Source organism: Anolis sagrei, chromosome 5 (genome assembly GCF_037176765.1).
Source record: "Anolis sagrei isolate rAnoSag1 chromosome 5, rAnoSag1.mat, whole genome shotgun sequence".
NCBI classification, from domain to species: domain Eukaryota; kingdom Metazoa; phylum Chordata; class Lepidosauria; order Squamata; family Dactyloidae; genus Anolis; species Anolis sagrei.
In genome coordinates, this window is record NC_090025.1 from 164214021 (window position 1) to 164227401 (window position 13381).

Below are 13381 nucleotides of genomic sequence, written 5' to 3' on the forward strand. Positions count from 1 at the left end.
TGGCTTCTTCAGAATTGAACATCTGCCTTATTTGCAGAATGTGCTCATTGGTCCTAACTGGGACTAACAATATGATCACCCATTCACTTAAACCACAGTATAAATGCTTTTAGGAAGCAATCTAGGCCATTGGCTACAGCTCAGACCTGAAATGTGTTATAATCAGTATGATTTATCTCCATCTGACCATTGTTGACCTACAGCATTATTTTATGCAGCTTTTTTACCATTGTAATAGAGCATGTATTTAAGTGTGCATGTGTTAATGGCAATAGCAATACTGCCATATTATGAGAATTCCATCTGTATACAGTTCTCTTGGATGCAATGCACTTAAATAGTAATGATGTTGTTTCATTTACCTAACAGTGTGGTTTTTTTTTTTTTGTCGTGTCAGGAGCGACTTGAGAAACTGCAAGTCGCTTCTGGTGTGAGAGAATTGGCCGTCTGCAAGGACGTTGCCCAGGGGACGCCTGGATGATTTGATGTTTTTATCAGCCTTGTGGGAGGTTCTCTCATGTCCCCGCATGAGGAGCTGGAGCTGTTAGAGGGAGCTCATCCGCCTCTCCCCAGATTCGAACCTGCAACCTGTCGGTCTTCAGTCCTGCCGGCACAGGGTTTACAGTCCCTACTAATATTGGGCTTCTGCTCTTTTTGCTAAATGGGGTTCAGGGGTTTTGCCTCACAGGCTTTCCTTAACGTGAAAAGGACCATGATAATTCAGTGAAAATAGGTTGCAACAGCTTGTTACGCTCCTCTGTTTAGAAGTAAGAGACCACAAAACCAAAGCAAGTCTTTTTTACTGTCCAAAAATGGCTTGATGTTTTCTGGCTCAATCAGTGAGCACCGAATGAGATGGTCTTCAAAAGAGCATCTAATAGGACAGATTTACTATTGCCCCTTCCCTGAGAACTAGGAAGAAACAGAACTCTTTTCGTCAGTTAGACACAGATGAATCTCCATCACTAAAGATGGCATCTGTAATGTAACAAACCAGTCCATCTAACAGTGTTAGGGAGTTTGGTGCTATTCCTATACATATATATAGAACTACAACTCAAATCTTTGATCATTAGCCATGGTAGTTATACTTCATAGGAGTAGTAACTCAAAGCACATGGAAGGCTGTGGGTTGCCTAACCCTCATGTATGCAGTTGAGAATTAATGGAATCCTTTCTTCAAGAAAAGCTTTATTCCTTTACTTTCTATGTTGCTTTGTGTTTGAAAACAAAGCCTTACTTGATTCTCATTTCAGATATCTCCCTTTTAAATCTAGCCTTTTCTCCTTTATCTTCTAGCTTTCAAGGAATCCTGTTTTGTAATCATCGGTCCTTTTTATCTGGTTTGCTGCATGAGGAACAGCAGTTAGGTCATGGATATGGGGCTGATGGTGTGGGTGGACTGATTGTGATACTGATTCTGGAAACAAACACTGCAGCAGCAGTGGTTGATCCTATTTTGAAAGGAAGAGTGGCAAAATGGGACTAGTGCCTCCCTTCCTCTTGTTTCCTGTCTTTCCAAAAAAAGATGGGAGGCGGGAGTGAGGATGACTGGTTGTGGTATGCTGACCTATTATAATGTGGGTCAGTCCACATGCACACAAAAAAGATGGAAAAAGAAACAGCGGAAATTAATAGAGCAGAAAAACTCTTGGAGAAAGATAGTGGTTCATGGTAAAAGGCTTTCATTGTTGCATATCTGATTTAGGGTGGAGGAACGAAGAAAATGGATTAGTTGCCTTAGTATGGAACAATATTTTGGAATCAAGGAAGGAGAATAATAGACTAAAAGAGGAATAAACCCCATAGAAATGAAAGTGCTTTTCTTTGTGAACTAAAGGTAAAGAGATGCGTACCTCCTTGTTTTCAGATAAATTGAAAAGCTTAAACCTGGAAAGTAATGTTCTTGCATGTCTGTATTGTAGGGATTGTGTTATGGTGCAGGTACAGTAATTAAAAGTCTGTAATGACCAAGCTGTTGCAAATATACCAGACAAAGCTGTTACTGATACTCATTTCTTTATAGAATTTAGAGCAGAGAACCTATTGTTTTGCTAAAGCCTATGCAGCATTCTTCTATCTTTTGTTTCACTGAGCACACTGCCAGCTGTTTGGATAAGAAATGATGAATGGACAGAAATCTCATGAGGATTAGGCTATTCATTCCTCCCAATATAACTACAAGAGCTGTGTTTGGATGTTAATTTTGTAGGTAGATGAATTATAGTACAAAAAGACAGACTGGATGGTGTGAGTGGGCAAAATTCGCATACCCATAACAAAAGACATTGTAGAGTGAATTCAGTTGAGATCCTAGAAGATACAGACAAAGCAGAAATATTTTTGTTTTTTGTTTTTTGTTTTTAAACTAACTCCAGGAATCCCTTGGCAAGCATGGCTGGTTTATGGTTGGTTGGGCAATTCTGAGAGATTTAGTCCAAGTAAGTAACTTTCCTAAGCTCTGGATTTAGGACAGGTAGAGAGGACCTATTGACATAAAGGCTTATTATGCTAAGCATTCTTTTGTTCATTAATCATAGTGAATACAGCCTTGCCATCTGCTTGATTGTTTAGATTTTTGTTTCGTGTGCAATGATGTCATGACATATGATAGGATAGTCTTTGAGTCAGAGAAAGCATGTGTGTTGAAGTTTGCTAGGATTTTATCCTTTCTGAGCCATATCCTTAGAAAAACTAAGAGGGAAAGTGTATTGAGTTTTTCCCTTGATTTAGGATAGTCTTCAAATGCAGGATTTACCATTATCCCTGAGGTGAAAATTATCTCTTTTCCCCACTGTATATGCGGGGGAAAGAGTTAAGATAACTTCATATTGTAGAAGGTTTTCATGGCCTGAATCACTTGGTTGCTGTGAGTTTTCCAGGCTGTATGGCTATGTTCCAGAAGCATTCTCTCCTGATGTTTCACCCATATCTATATCAGGCATCCTTAGAGGTTGTGAGGTTTGTTGGAAACTAGAACTCTTTCAGGAAGCAGCCAGGCTTTGAGGCTGCAAGGCTATTCAGTGCTAATCAAGCTGGCCAATTGCAACATTCACACTTGCCTCAAACAGACAAGAGTTCTTTCTCTTATCCTGGACATTCCACAGATATATAAACCCCACTTGCTTAGTTTCCAACAGACCTCACAACCTCTGAGGATGCCCACCATAGATGTGGACAAAATTGCATGAGAGAATGCTTCAGGAACATGACCATACAGCCCGGAAAACGCACAGCAACCTAAGATAACTTCCTTATCTCATTTGCTCTCAAAATGTTTCTAAAAAGCAACATAGCTGTCATGGGGGTCCCAAATGCTAATATGCACAATATATGCACTGAAATTAAATCCAGACAAGACAGAGGTACTCCTGGTCAGTCGCAAGGCCGAACGGGATATAGGGTTACAGCCTGTGTTGGACGGGGTCGCACTCCCCTTGAAGGCGCAGGTTCGCAGCTTGGGTGTGACCCTGGATTCGTCGCTGAGCCTGGAGCCCCAGGTTTCGGCGGTGACCAGGGGAGCATTTGCACAGCTTAGGCTCGTGCGCCAGCTGCGCCCGTATCTCGGGAAGTCTAACTTGGCCACGGTGGTACACGCTCTTGTCACATCCCGCCTGGACTACTGCAACGCTCTCTACGTGGGGCTGCCCTTGAAGACGGCCCGGAAGCTTCAGCTGGTTCAGCGTGCGGCAGCCATGTTACTAACTGGAGCGGGTGGCAGGGAGCACACAACGCCCCTGTTGTCCCAGCTCCACTGGCTGCCGATTTGCTACCGGACCCAATTCAAGGTGCTGGTTTTGGCCTACAAAGCCCTAAATGGTTCCGGCCCAAAATACCTCTCGGACCGCATCTTGGCCTACGAGCCCACGAGGACCTTGAGATCGTCTGGGGAGGCCCTTCTCTCGATCCCGCCTGCCTCGCAGGCACGGCTGGCGGGGACGAGGGAGAGGGCCTTCTCGGTGGTGGCCCCCCGGCTGTGGAGCACCCTCCCTGCACACATCAGACAGGCGCCCTCCCTCATGTCCTTTCGGAAAAGCCTTAAGACATGGCTGTTCGAGAGGGCATTTAATTAAGTGCTTACATTACGGTAATGAAAAAATCGAAACGGAACAAGGAATATGAGATGGGTTATGATTCCACTATGAGACGAAGCGGATTTTTAGTGTAGTTTGTAAGTGTTGTTAGTTTAGATGTTGTTGAAATTGCCTTTTGTAATTGTCTTTTTATGTGTACTGTACACCGCCATGAGTCGCCCTTACGGGCTGAGAATGGCGGTTAATAAGTGCATCAAATAAATAAATAAATAAATAAATATAGTCGCATTTCCAAAAATATATGGTTCAGTGGATTCATCCATCTTACTGGAGCATCTACCAGTAACGTGATAGCTTCTTATGTAGCCGAAGCATCATATCCTTCCTAATTATCTTTCTCAGCTAATGCAAAATGTAGCAGCTATTTTGCTATCAAGAAAACTTAACGAAACCATATAATACCAGTTCTAAAGAAATTGTGCTAGCTGTCAATACATTTCTGATCTGTATTTAAGGTTTTGGTCATGGCACTAAAAGCCCGAAATAGTTTGGACCCATTGGAAAGAGCTAGTTTCTTGGTTAACTCTGATTATATGAGAACTGAGATTTGGATATAATTATGTCTTGAAAAGGGAGCATAACTGGAAGTCAGACCAAAGGGTTGCTGGTCTAAGGAGTTCTTGTAGTAACTGACATAGGAATTGATGCAGATTGTTGCCAACTGATATAGTAAATAGAATAGCATAGATTTGCTTTAATCCTGAATGTTTCATTCCTTGTCTTACAAATATTCCTGTCTGGTTTCCTCTTTCTGCCTTACACAGAGACCTACTTCTGTGCAAAAATATTCAAAGAGGTACGTTGAAACAATGAAAGGATTATTAATTGGGAAAGGCTCTACATGTTCTGAACCTATACTAGATACAGTTATGGGCTAATAAAATGAAGCTATAGCCTGATAAGCCACAAATCTTGTGAATGGGTGGCCCCCAGATCCAGGAATTGGGTTATTTAACTGTTATTAATGTGATAGTATTCTCTTTTAATGACCAGTTACATAGTTTGGTAATGCTTTCAGATTGATCTCACCCTGTGCTTAGGTGGCCTTAGTGGCGTGTCACGTGAGCTTCCATTACCAATTTTGCATTGTGTGTGTGTGCATGTGTAGTAGTTTTGGTCTGTATGCTAGTGTTCTCAGAATTAGATTACTGTTTTTATGCATAGATTACTGTAGTGTGTTGTATGTGAGACCATCCTTGCATTTGGCTTTGGGACACTGCCTAATGAGTAAGATAGCAGGTTTGTTGCTTGGTGTGACACATGCCTATACTCTTACGACAGCTATGTTAGAAAAATTGCACTGGCTGCTTATTAACTACAGAATTATATTCAAGGTCCTCTCGCTGACATAAAAAGACATTAAGAATGCAAGATAACTGACAGATTGCATTCTTTTATATATACTTCCAATCTACTTCTCAGATTGTCAAAGGAGATCTTATTGGTTATTCTGTGACCAGCAAAATGTCATAACATAACGTGTCAGAAATTAGTCTTCTCTGCATGCACCATCTGAAACACATTCACTATTGAATTGTAGAAAACAGACTGGTTAGTTTCAAATCCTGAAAATGTTTTGTTTACATAGGCCTATCTAATTCATAGTAACTCTGACATTGTACTTGTTATTCTTTGGTGTAAAATTTGTTATATTTATTTTGGTCACAAAGTGAAAGAAGGCAGAAGTTTGTAGGCTCCCCAGACATCTCCTGTACAGTACCATACTATTTTTGGTTTTGGGTTTTTTGGATACCAGGTCCATTGTATCCATGATCACCCACTGGGATTACATGGCCCAGGGGGAATTCAAAGCCATAGCCCATTCCGCAAACCACAACACTGTATTGGCTCATATTTTTACACATGCATAAAAGTTGCACTCTTTTGATTGGCTCACTATCTAAATGCAGAGTTGAGATACAGAGAATTACCATATATGAAAAATAATATTTCCAAATAATTCTATTCCATCTGCTTCTCTAAATGGCAGTTTTTCCAATGGCTTTTAAAGCATTTTCAGTATTCTAAGAAAGTAAGAGAGGAGGTGCCAGCTAGCACTGGGGAATGTGCAACCTCCCCTCAACCCTTTGCCTTCTGTGCTGATCAGACTAGTTCTGGTGTGAACTACCAACAGAAGGACAGAGAAGATTCTTTAAAATGCTTTCTTTAAAAAAAAAATACACTAGTTGTCTCTTTCCAAACATAAATTATATCTGGGTTTCATGAAATAAAATCTGAATTTAATTTTTAAATGTTAAATCTGCTACTTTGAAACACATGCATGTTTGTTTATGTATGTATATGCGTGTGTTTGTTTATATGTATTTAGTAAGACTTAAATATGGGGTTGAGGGAACACAAAGCTCATTGCCTTGGCTTGTGTTTAGGAGAAAGCAGCTAAGGTTCAAAGTAACAGCAGGAATCTACCACAGCCCTTCATCTGTTCCCATTATGGAAGAGTGTTTTGCCTGATCTCAGCTTAGAGAAAAGTAGGCTGCAGGGTTAGTGGGAATAAGACAGTTGGCTGATGAAGTACATTTCAGGGATTATGAAGGACATTCAGAAGATACTTGTTTACATTGTTGTTATTGTATTTTGACTACAATGAGGAGGTGGGCTTGTGGATTTTCTTTGTGATTTGTCAAAATAAATTGCTTAGTTTTAGATTCTTTGTGTATTTTATATTGTTGAGGGATACCATTAGCTTTAGGCAGCTAAATGTTTTTGGTTTGGCCCTGGTAACAGGTGAAATGTGAATGTACATTGATGTTGAGGCCTGAGGGATTATGATGGTGCCTCTGAGTTTGAGATTATGTGCCCCTGTTGTGTGTATGTTCCTACTTTGGGGAAGGATATGCATGCCCTGAAGGGCAGCTCCAAACAGAAAACAATTCATTGGATTTTCTATATTAAGTCCTCCTTGTCTATGTTTATGTGCCTTCAAATTATATATAAGCTAGGAATGCTCAGAAATGGATTGTCTTCTTCTGAAATATAGCACAGAGGATGGATTATTCCTTGGATTGTAGTAGTCCCTCATCCAATTACTCATCAGGCCCGATCCTATTTTACTTTTAATATCAGATGGGATGCAGTGCCTTCAAGATATTGAGATGAAGGTGGTTGAGGCCCACCAGTCACAAAATGATAGTGTAGGACCAATTAATAAAATGGTGCCAGACAGGGATAGCTTGGTATAATTAGTAGCAATTATTGCTACATTTTACAAATATACTTTTTTCACTCTGGAAACTGCTAAAGTATCTGCTGCAGTGATTTTCTTTTATTAGGGAGTGCCATAATTCAGCTTCGTCTCAAGTGAATGACAGTCATTAGTTCTGAAGGTTCATGAAGGCTGAGAAGTGTCTTCTCCCCATTTCTCATCGCTGGCGCACTGCTGGCAAGGAGTCTGCAAGAGCCCATCAAATGAGACAGGGCTACTTCTGATGTGGCTCAATTGGGCTCCATGCTAGCATTGTGCCGGAAGCACAGAGACACCAAACCCTGAGAAGTCGGGCGTACACCTGACTCCTCAGAGAAAAAACCAGGGAGAATGCAGGAGGATGCCGGGACAGTGGGGAAATGTCATGGGAAGGGATCCACAAACAACCACAGTAGGGAGATAAAGCGGTGCACGCACCAATATTTCTCCTGCTGTCCCCTGCCTTCTTTGCCTCCATGTGATAAGGTCCGCAGTCTCCTCGGTTCAGACATAATGTGTTTCCTTCAGATACAGTCTCCTTAGAAGGAAAGAGAGCCTTTGATCCCTGGACTTATTACTTCCAATAACTTTTACTTAGCCCCACCTTTGTCCCCTGATCCCCAATCCCTTCTGTGCAGGCATACACAGGCTGTCCATTTCCTGAAACCACTCCCAAATTGTTCTTCTGGGTTGAAGGAGATAAGTATTGTAGAAATCTGTCAGTGCAATAGAATCCCTACATGCTGCTTCTTCTCCGTTCCCTTCCATTCATGCATTTCATACACATGAATTTTAGGTAAAATTCTCTTCGGAGCATTTTACAACACAAAAAGTAAAATATGAGATACAGTTTACTTTTCATTCTCCTTTTCACCATTCTTTCTCCTTCCTCACTCTGGGCCCTTCCACAAAGTCCTATATCCCAGAATATCAAGGCAGGAAATCCCACAATATCTGCTTTGAACTGGGTTATCTGAGTCCACACTCAGATAATGTGGGATTTTTTGCCTTGATATTCTGGGATATAGGGCTGTATGGAAGGGCCCTCTGTTAACTTGTCAATTCCTGATTCTTGTCCTCTTACTTTGCATGCCACCATCTTTCTTTCTAACTCCTGTTGTTATGTGTTCATGCCCAGTATGCACCTAGAGAGCTCAAAGTTTTGTAAGGTTTGAAGCAAAAGGCTATGGTGAAAGGTTAGTGAGGGAAATGATATACTGAACATATTGCAGTACTGGAACCTGAGAGTACACACAGACTATGGGACCCAGCTCACAGTTTAATACTGTCATAAAATATTCCACTGCTTTTCTGAGGTTTACAAAGTGTATGGACCGTGTCAACATTACTGTCCTGTATGAATAAGTGGATCATTTGTTTTGCACACATACACACAGAGTCTGATATTATCTGGCTTCGTAGACCACTGGAAGGACCGTCGTTAATTTTTCAGTGATCTCTGTTCCCAGGAGCTTATGTAAATAGGGAACACTGGGGAAGCAGATGCCTTCAGGATATATTTGATACAGTTTTATATGTTTAGAAATTGATACAGTACACAGTCAGTGCAAGTTACACAATAAATATTATGCTAATACATTTATTAAAGGGTTTAGCTATGATATAGTTCAGGGTATAGTTGCTGCTGGGTCCTTCCAGAGCCTGGAGTGGCTTGGACATTGTGGAACTTTGAAAGATCGGAAAATGGTTAAAAAATAAAGGAAAAGTCATATCTCTTGCTTGAAGTTTTATTAATATTCACAAATAATTAGTGGGTAGGGTGCCGTGGCTTGACAACACTAAACCAGTTAATGATTTTGGAACACACATACCTAGATGCATGACATCGTTAAATATGTAATTTCAAGGAAGTACCAGTAGTAGTGGTTTGTTATCATTTCTCCACTGACATGTATTTCTGTTTCTATAAGAGTTGGATATCAGCATTATTTTAAAAATATTTTAAGCAAACTAAGTATTCTGAATTTGCGTGGAGCAGAGATGAACACTACAATATTCAAATGGATAGATGCTTTATTCCCAATCTACATGCACTAGGGGGCAGTGTATGTTTCTAATATTGGCTCTTGGCCTTTGATATTTGAGTATTTAGATACCTGCTGTCATTTAAGATAGATTTCATCCTGTCTTGTTTCTTTTGGGGCAAGTTTTGTTTTTTCTCTTCTCTGAAATCCTGTTTGATTTTGACCGAAGCATAATAATAGCAAAAATGCACCACTGCATCCTGGTCACAGTATTCAGAGTAATGGAATGTATTGGTCTTCTGGATAGTAATAGTTCTGTGCTTCTGAAGCACGCAAAGCCCCTCATCTCAGTGATCTGCATATGAAACCCACAAGTGTCGCCATCTATGCATTGCAAATCAAAGTGAAGATAAAGTAGTTGCTTTGGGTCTTTTACCCATCTATCTAAGTTTGTGGCAAAAAGAAGATTTAAAATGAAGATTTTGGAGTTTATTTTGTGCATATTTACTCAGAAGTTCCCTATTATATTCAGTTAGATTGTTTTCAAATGAATTACCATAGGATTAGGATTATATCTTTAGCAGCTAAACTTTTTTGTATTTCCCCCACCTCCACATATTATAGACACTATTGTGATTTACCATAATTGCCTTCTTAACAGAAAAGGAATGTATGGTATTTCCTCAAATATTTTTCATTTTGAAAAATTCAGCTTAGTTGGCTTGGCATACATCTATAATAAATTCTTTCTACCCATGTACCTTATAGGCTAAAGAAAACAGAAACAAGGACTCCACTGAGTCATGTGGGATCTTCAAAGTTGTAGAGTACTGTCAGAAGGAAACTATGTACAGTGGTTTCCTACAGATTCAGCAAAGACCTCTGTCCTGAAGAGAGCACAGTCTTCATCCTGTTTGTGGTTTTCCAACCCCACCTTTTTCTGCAGAGAGTTTCTATCTCTGTCTTGATATGTCTCTTTCTTGCGTTTCTCTATACAGTACAAGTTCATCTATCTCCTTCAAGCTGCAGTTTTCACACTATCATCTTATATCTAGAGCATGAGTACAATTCATCATCTTCATGACCTTAGCATTGTTCTTCTAGATTCCTTGTGCAAGGAGCCCCCGGTGGCGCGGTGGCTTAAACCCTTGTGCCGGCAGGACTGAAGACTGACAGGTTGGAAATTTGAATCTGAGAAAGCACGAATGAGCTTCCTCTGTTAGCTCCAGCTCCCCATGCAGGAACATGAGAGAAGCTTCCCATAAGGATGATAAAACATCAAGGCATCCCCTGGGCAATGTCCTTGCAGACGGCCAATTTTCTCACACCAGAAGCAACTCCTGGCATGAAAAAACAAAACAAAAACTTATTGTTCAAATCTTTGGGTTTAATTTTGAATCGTCTTGGTTTTTTTTTTTCCTTTTTTTTTTTTTTGCTTTATTACTAGTAAGTCTCTTGTGCCTTCACCCCATAATTTCTCTACTATCCAGTCATCCTCTTCCCCTTGGCCCTACTTTGTAATTTTACATAACTCAGGGTGGGGTCATCACAGTCAATGCAGATAGAGACCCCATCTGAGATCAGTAGTTGTTGTGTGTGGCTAATTATGTGCAACAAGAGCTAGGTTAGGGCCAATGTGCTTTAAAGTTATTGTGCCAGTTAGGTGTAGACTTTATTATTTCATTATTTGTACATTGTACGAACAAATAACGAAATGGTTTTGTACACTGTAAGTATGCTCAAACCAGTGCAGTAGTTTGAGCATTGGACTTCAACTGTAGAGACTAGATTTGAATCCCCTCTTGGCCATGAAATCCACTTTGTGACCTTGGGCAAGTCACACACTCTCAACCTCATGGGAAGGCAATGCCAAACTTCTTCTGAATGAATCTTGCTAAGAAAGCCCTATGACAAGTTCATCTTAAGGTTGCCATTTATTGGAAATGACTTGAAGGCAAAATAATATCAAAAACAATGTTAGGGATTCTTCCATCACTGCCTCTTTTCCCATTAAAAATATAATTTTACCTAGAAGGTTTTTGAAATGAATTCACTATTGGGCAAAGATTGGGAGAAATGTTATCTAAATGGTATTTTTTTAAGTAATGAAAGTGATTTATTTGAAAAGAGGAAAAAACTGGAATAAGAATTGTTACATAACAAGAATTGTAGCTGCTGGCCCATCTATAAAAACAAAATAGATCTGTTTTGAAAGGAGTCCAGTTACTTCCATCTCTGTGCTTACCTTATTTGCTCTTTTCTTGTAAAGCAAGAAGAATATATATTCAACTCTTTTTATACTTTGATGGTCTAGTGGTAAAAAACATAAATACTGAATGAATATAAAAAAACTCAATTGTTGTAGACATTTATAATTTATGATTAGTACTGCTTCATCATATTAAATGCACAAAGGATAATAATATGAACAAAGTATATTGACACAATGTAGATAAAGTATATTGACATCTGTTCATCTCTGATTTTCTAGAGACAAGAGTTTGCATATGATCTCATTTCAAGACTATGCTGTTCTCAACGGCGGATGTATCTTTTCAATGTTGGTGGGATCCTTACAGTGAACATAGGTAAGAATAAAGAAAATTTCAGTCATACTTTTCTGCCTTGTTTTGTAACTGGATATATGTACTTAGTTTCTGGATATATGTACTAGCTCTGTCAAAACAGAAATTGAAAGGTCACTGGTTTAAAAGAGAGACATACTGTATCTGTCTTAATATTTGTGCTGACCATATACATGTACAGGGGAAAGTAACATTTTTCACCATACTCTGTCTTATCTAATGATTACTATTTGATGTGAGGGAGTGGCAGTATAAACTTGCACTATATCTGTGCCTATAAGATGCCATACTTTGTTTCCTAGAAATTTGCCAGGGACTGGAAATTCGCCATGGACTTAGGGAATGGAAGCCAACAACTCAGGGAGCCGCACCAGTTGAGGGGTCACCACTTTGAGTACCACTGCTCTAAAAGCTTTCATCAGGCAAACATCAGGGGATGAGGGAGAGAAGTCCACATCTTGCAATCATATGATCTGCAAGGTGGAAATTGTAGATTGAATGGATCAAAGAAATTATCCAAGCAACGTATACCTGAAGCATCAAGAGCTTGTTTTTGTTTCTGAAAGCATAACAGTGGCAGCAACTCAGAGATGGACTCACATGGTAGACCTCATGGTTCTAGTAAAAAGCAAAGTATGGTAGATGTAAGTCTACTTAACATCTGCAATGGAGAGTTCTTGTTTTTTTTTTTTTTTGTGGTAACTAAAAAGAATCTATTAATAAATATAGAAACATCCAGTTCCTTCTGCTGTCTTAAGGAAGGCTTCTTTCAATGTTATTCCTTTTTTAAAACAAACAAACAAAAACACCTTTATTATATAAATTTTCAGAAAGAAATATGATTGAATGCATAAATGGGGCATAAATGTAGGACTGCTTTTAGACAGTTTCCCCAAATCCCCTGCAATTTCAATTTAGAACAATATGTTTCCCATTTTGTTCTTTTCCCCATTTTCTGTGAGTAAAGAATAGCCTTGCTATAGGTTATAGAAACATCAGTTGTTTCCCCTAAATATTTTTTTTATTGTAGAAGACATTTAGGAGTTTCTGATAGAAAGTTTAGGATCTAGGTGGAATGAGATATTTCAGTTAGGGTCAGTTAAATTATTGTTGCTGAAACTTATGATCTTGTTGCTTCCCCAACAGGTTTGAAGGATCCAGAACTAGGTGGTGACTATAAGACGACATGATGATCGTGGTAACTGGTGTCATGTCAGCACCTGAGCTGGGCTCCCCAGACAACATCCCTGTTGCAGCCCCCAATTTATCCTGGATGCCTGAGGATGGCAGACCCACTGCTATGGAACAACCAGTATTCCTAATGACCACAGCTGCCCAGGCTATCTCAGGTTTCTTTGTGTGGACAGCTTTGCTTATCACCTGCCATCAGGTAAACAAAACTTTTGATTATGAATGGCACTTCATAAAGGATGGGTACAGCAACTCTTTACAGAACCTGGCAGAATGACATACAATAGAGATTATGGCATTTTGTGGCCTACAATATCTAGACGT

The 13381-nt window shown here is 39.6% G+C and overlaps 1 protein-coding gene across 2 annotated transcripts in view; it reads left to right on the top strand.

Annotated features, from left to right (window-relative positions):
* Positions 1–13381, top strand: part of TMEM184B (transmembrane protein 184B) — a 44009-nt gene that overhangs the window by 5440 nt on the left and 25188 nt on the right. For both annotated transcript variants that reach the window (XM_060777040.2, XM_060777041.2), the window contains exons 2-3: positions 11773–11869; positions 13013–13256. In XM_060777040.2, the coding sequence (XP_060633023.2) occupies positions 13053–13256 (204 nt within the window). In that variant the 5' untranslated portion in view covers positions 11773–11869; positions 13013–13052. The remainder of the gene's footprint in view (positions 1–11772; positions 11870–13012; positions 13257–13381) is intronic.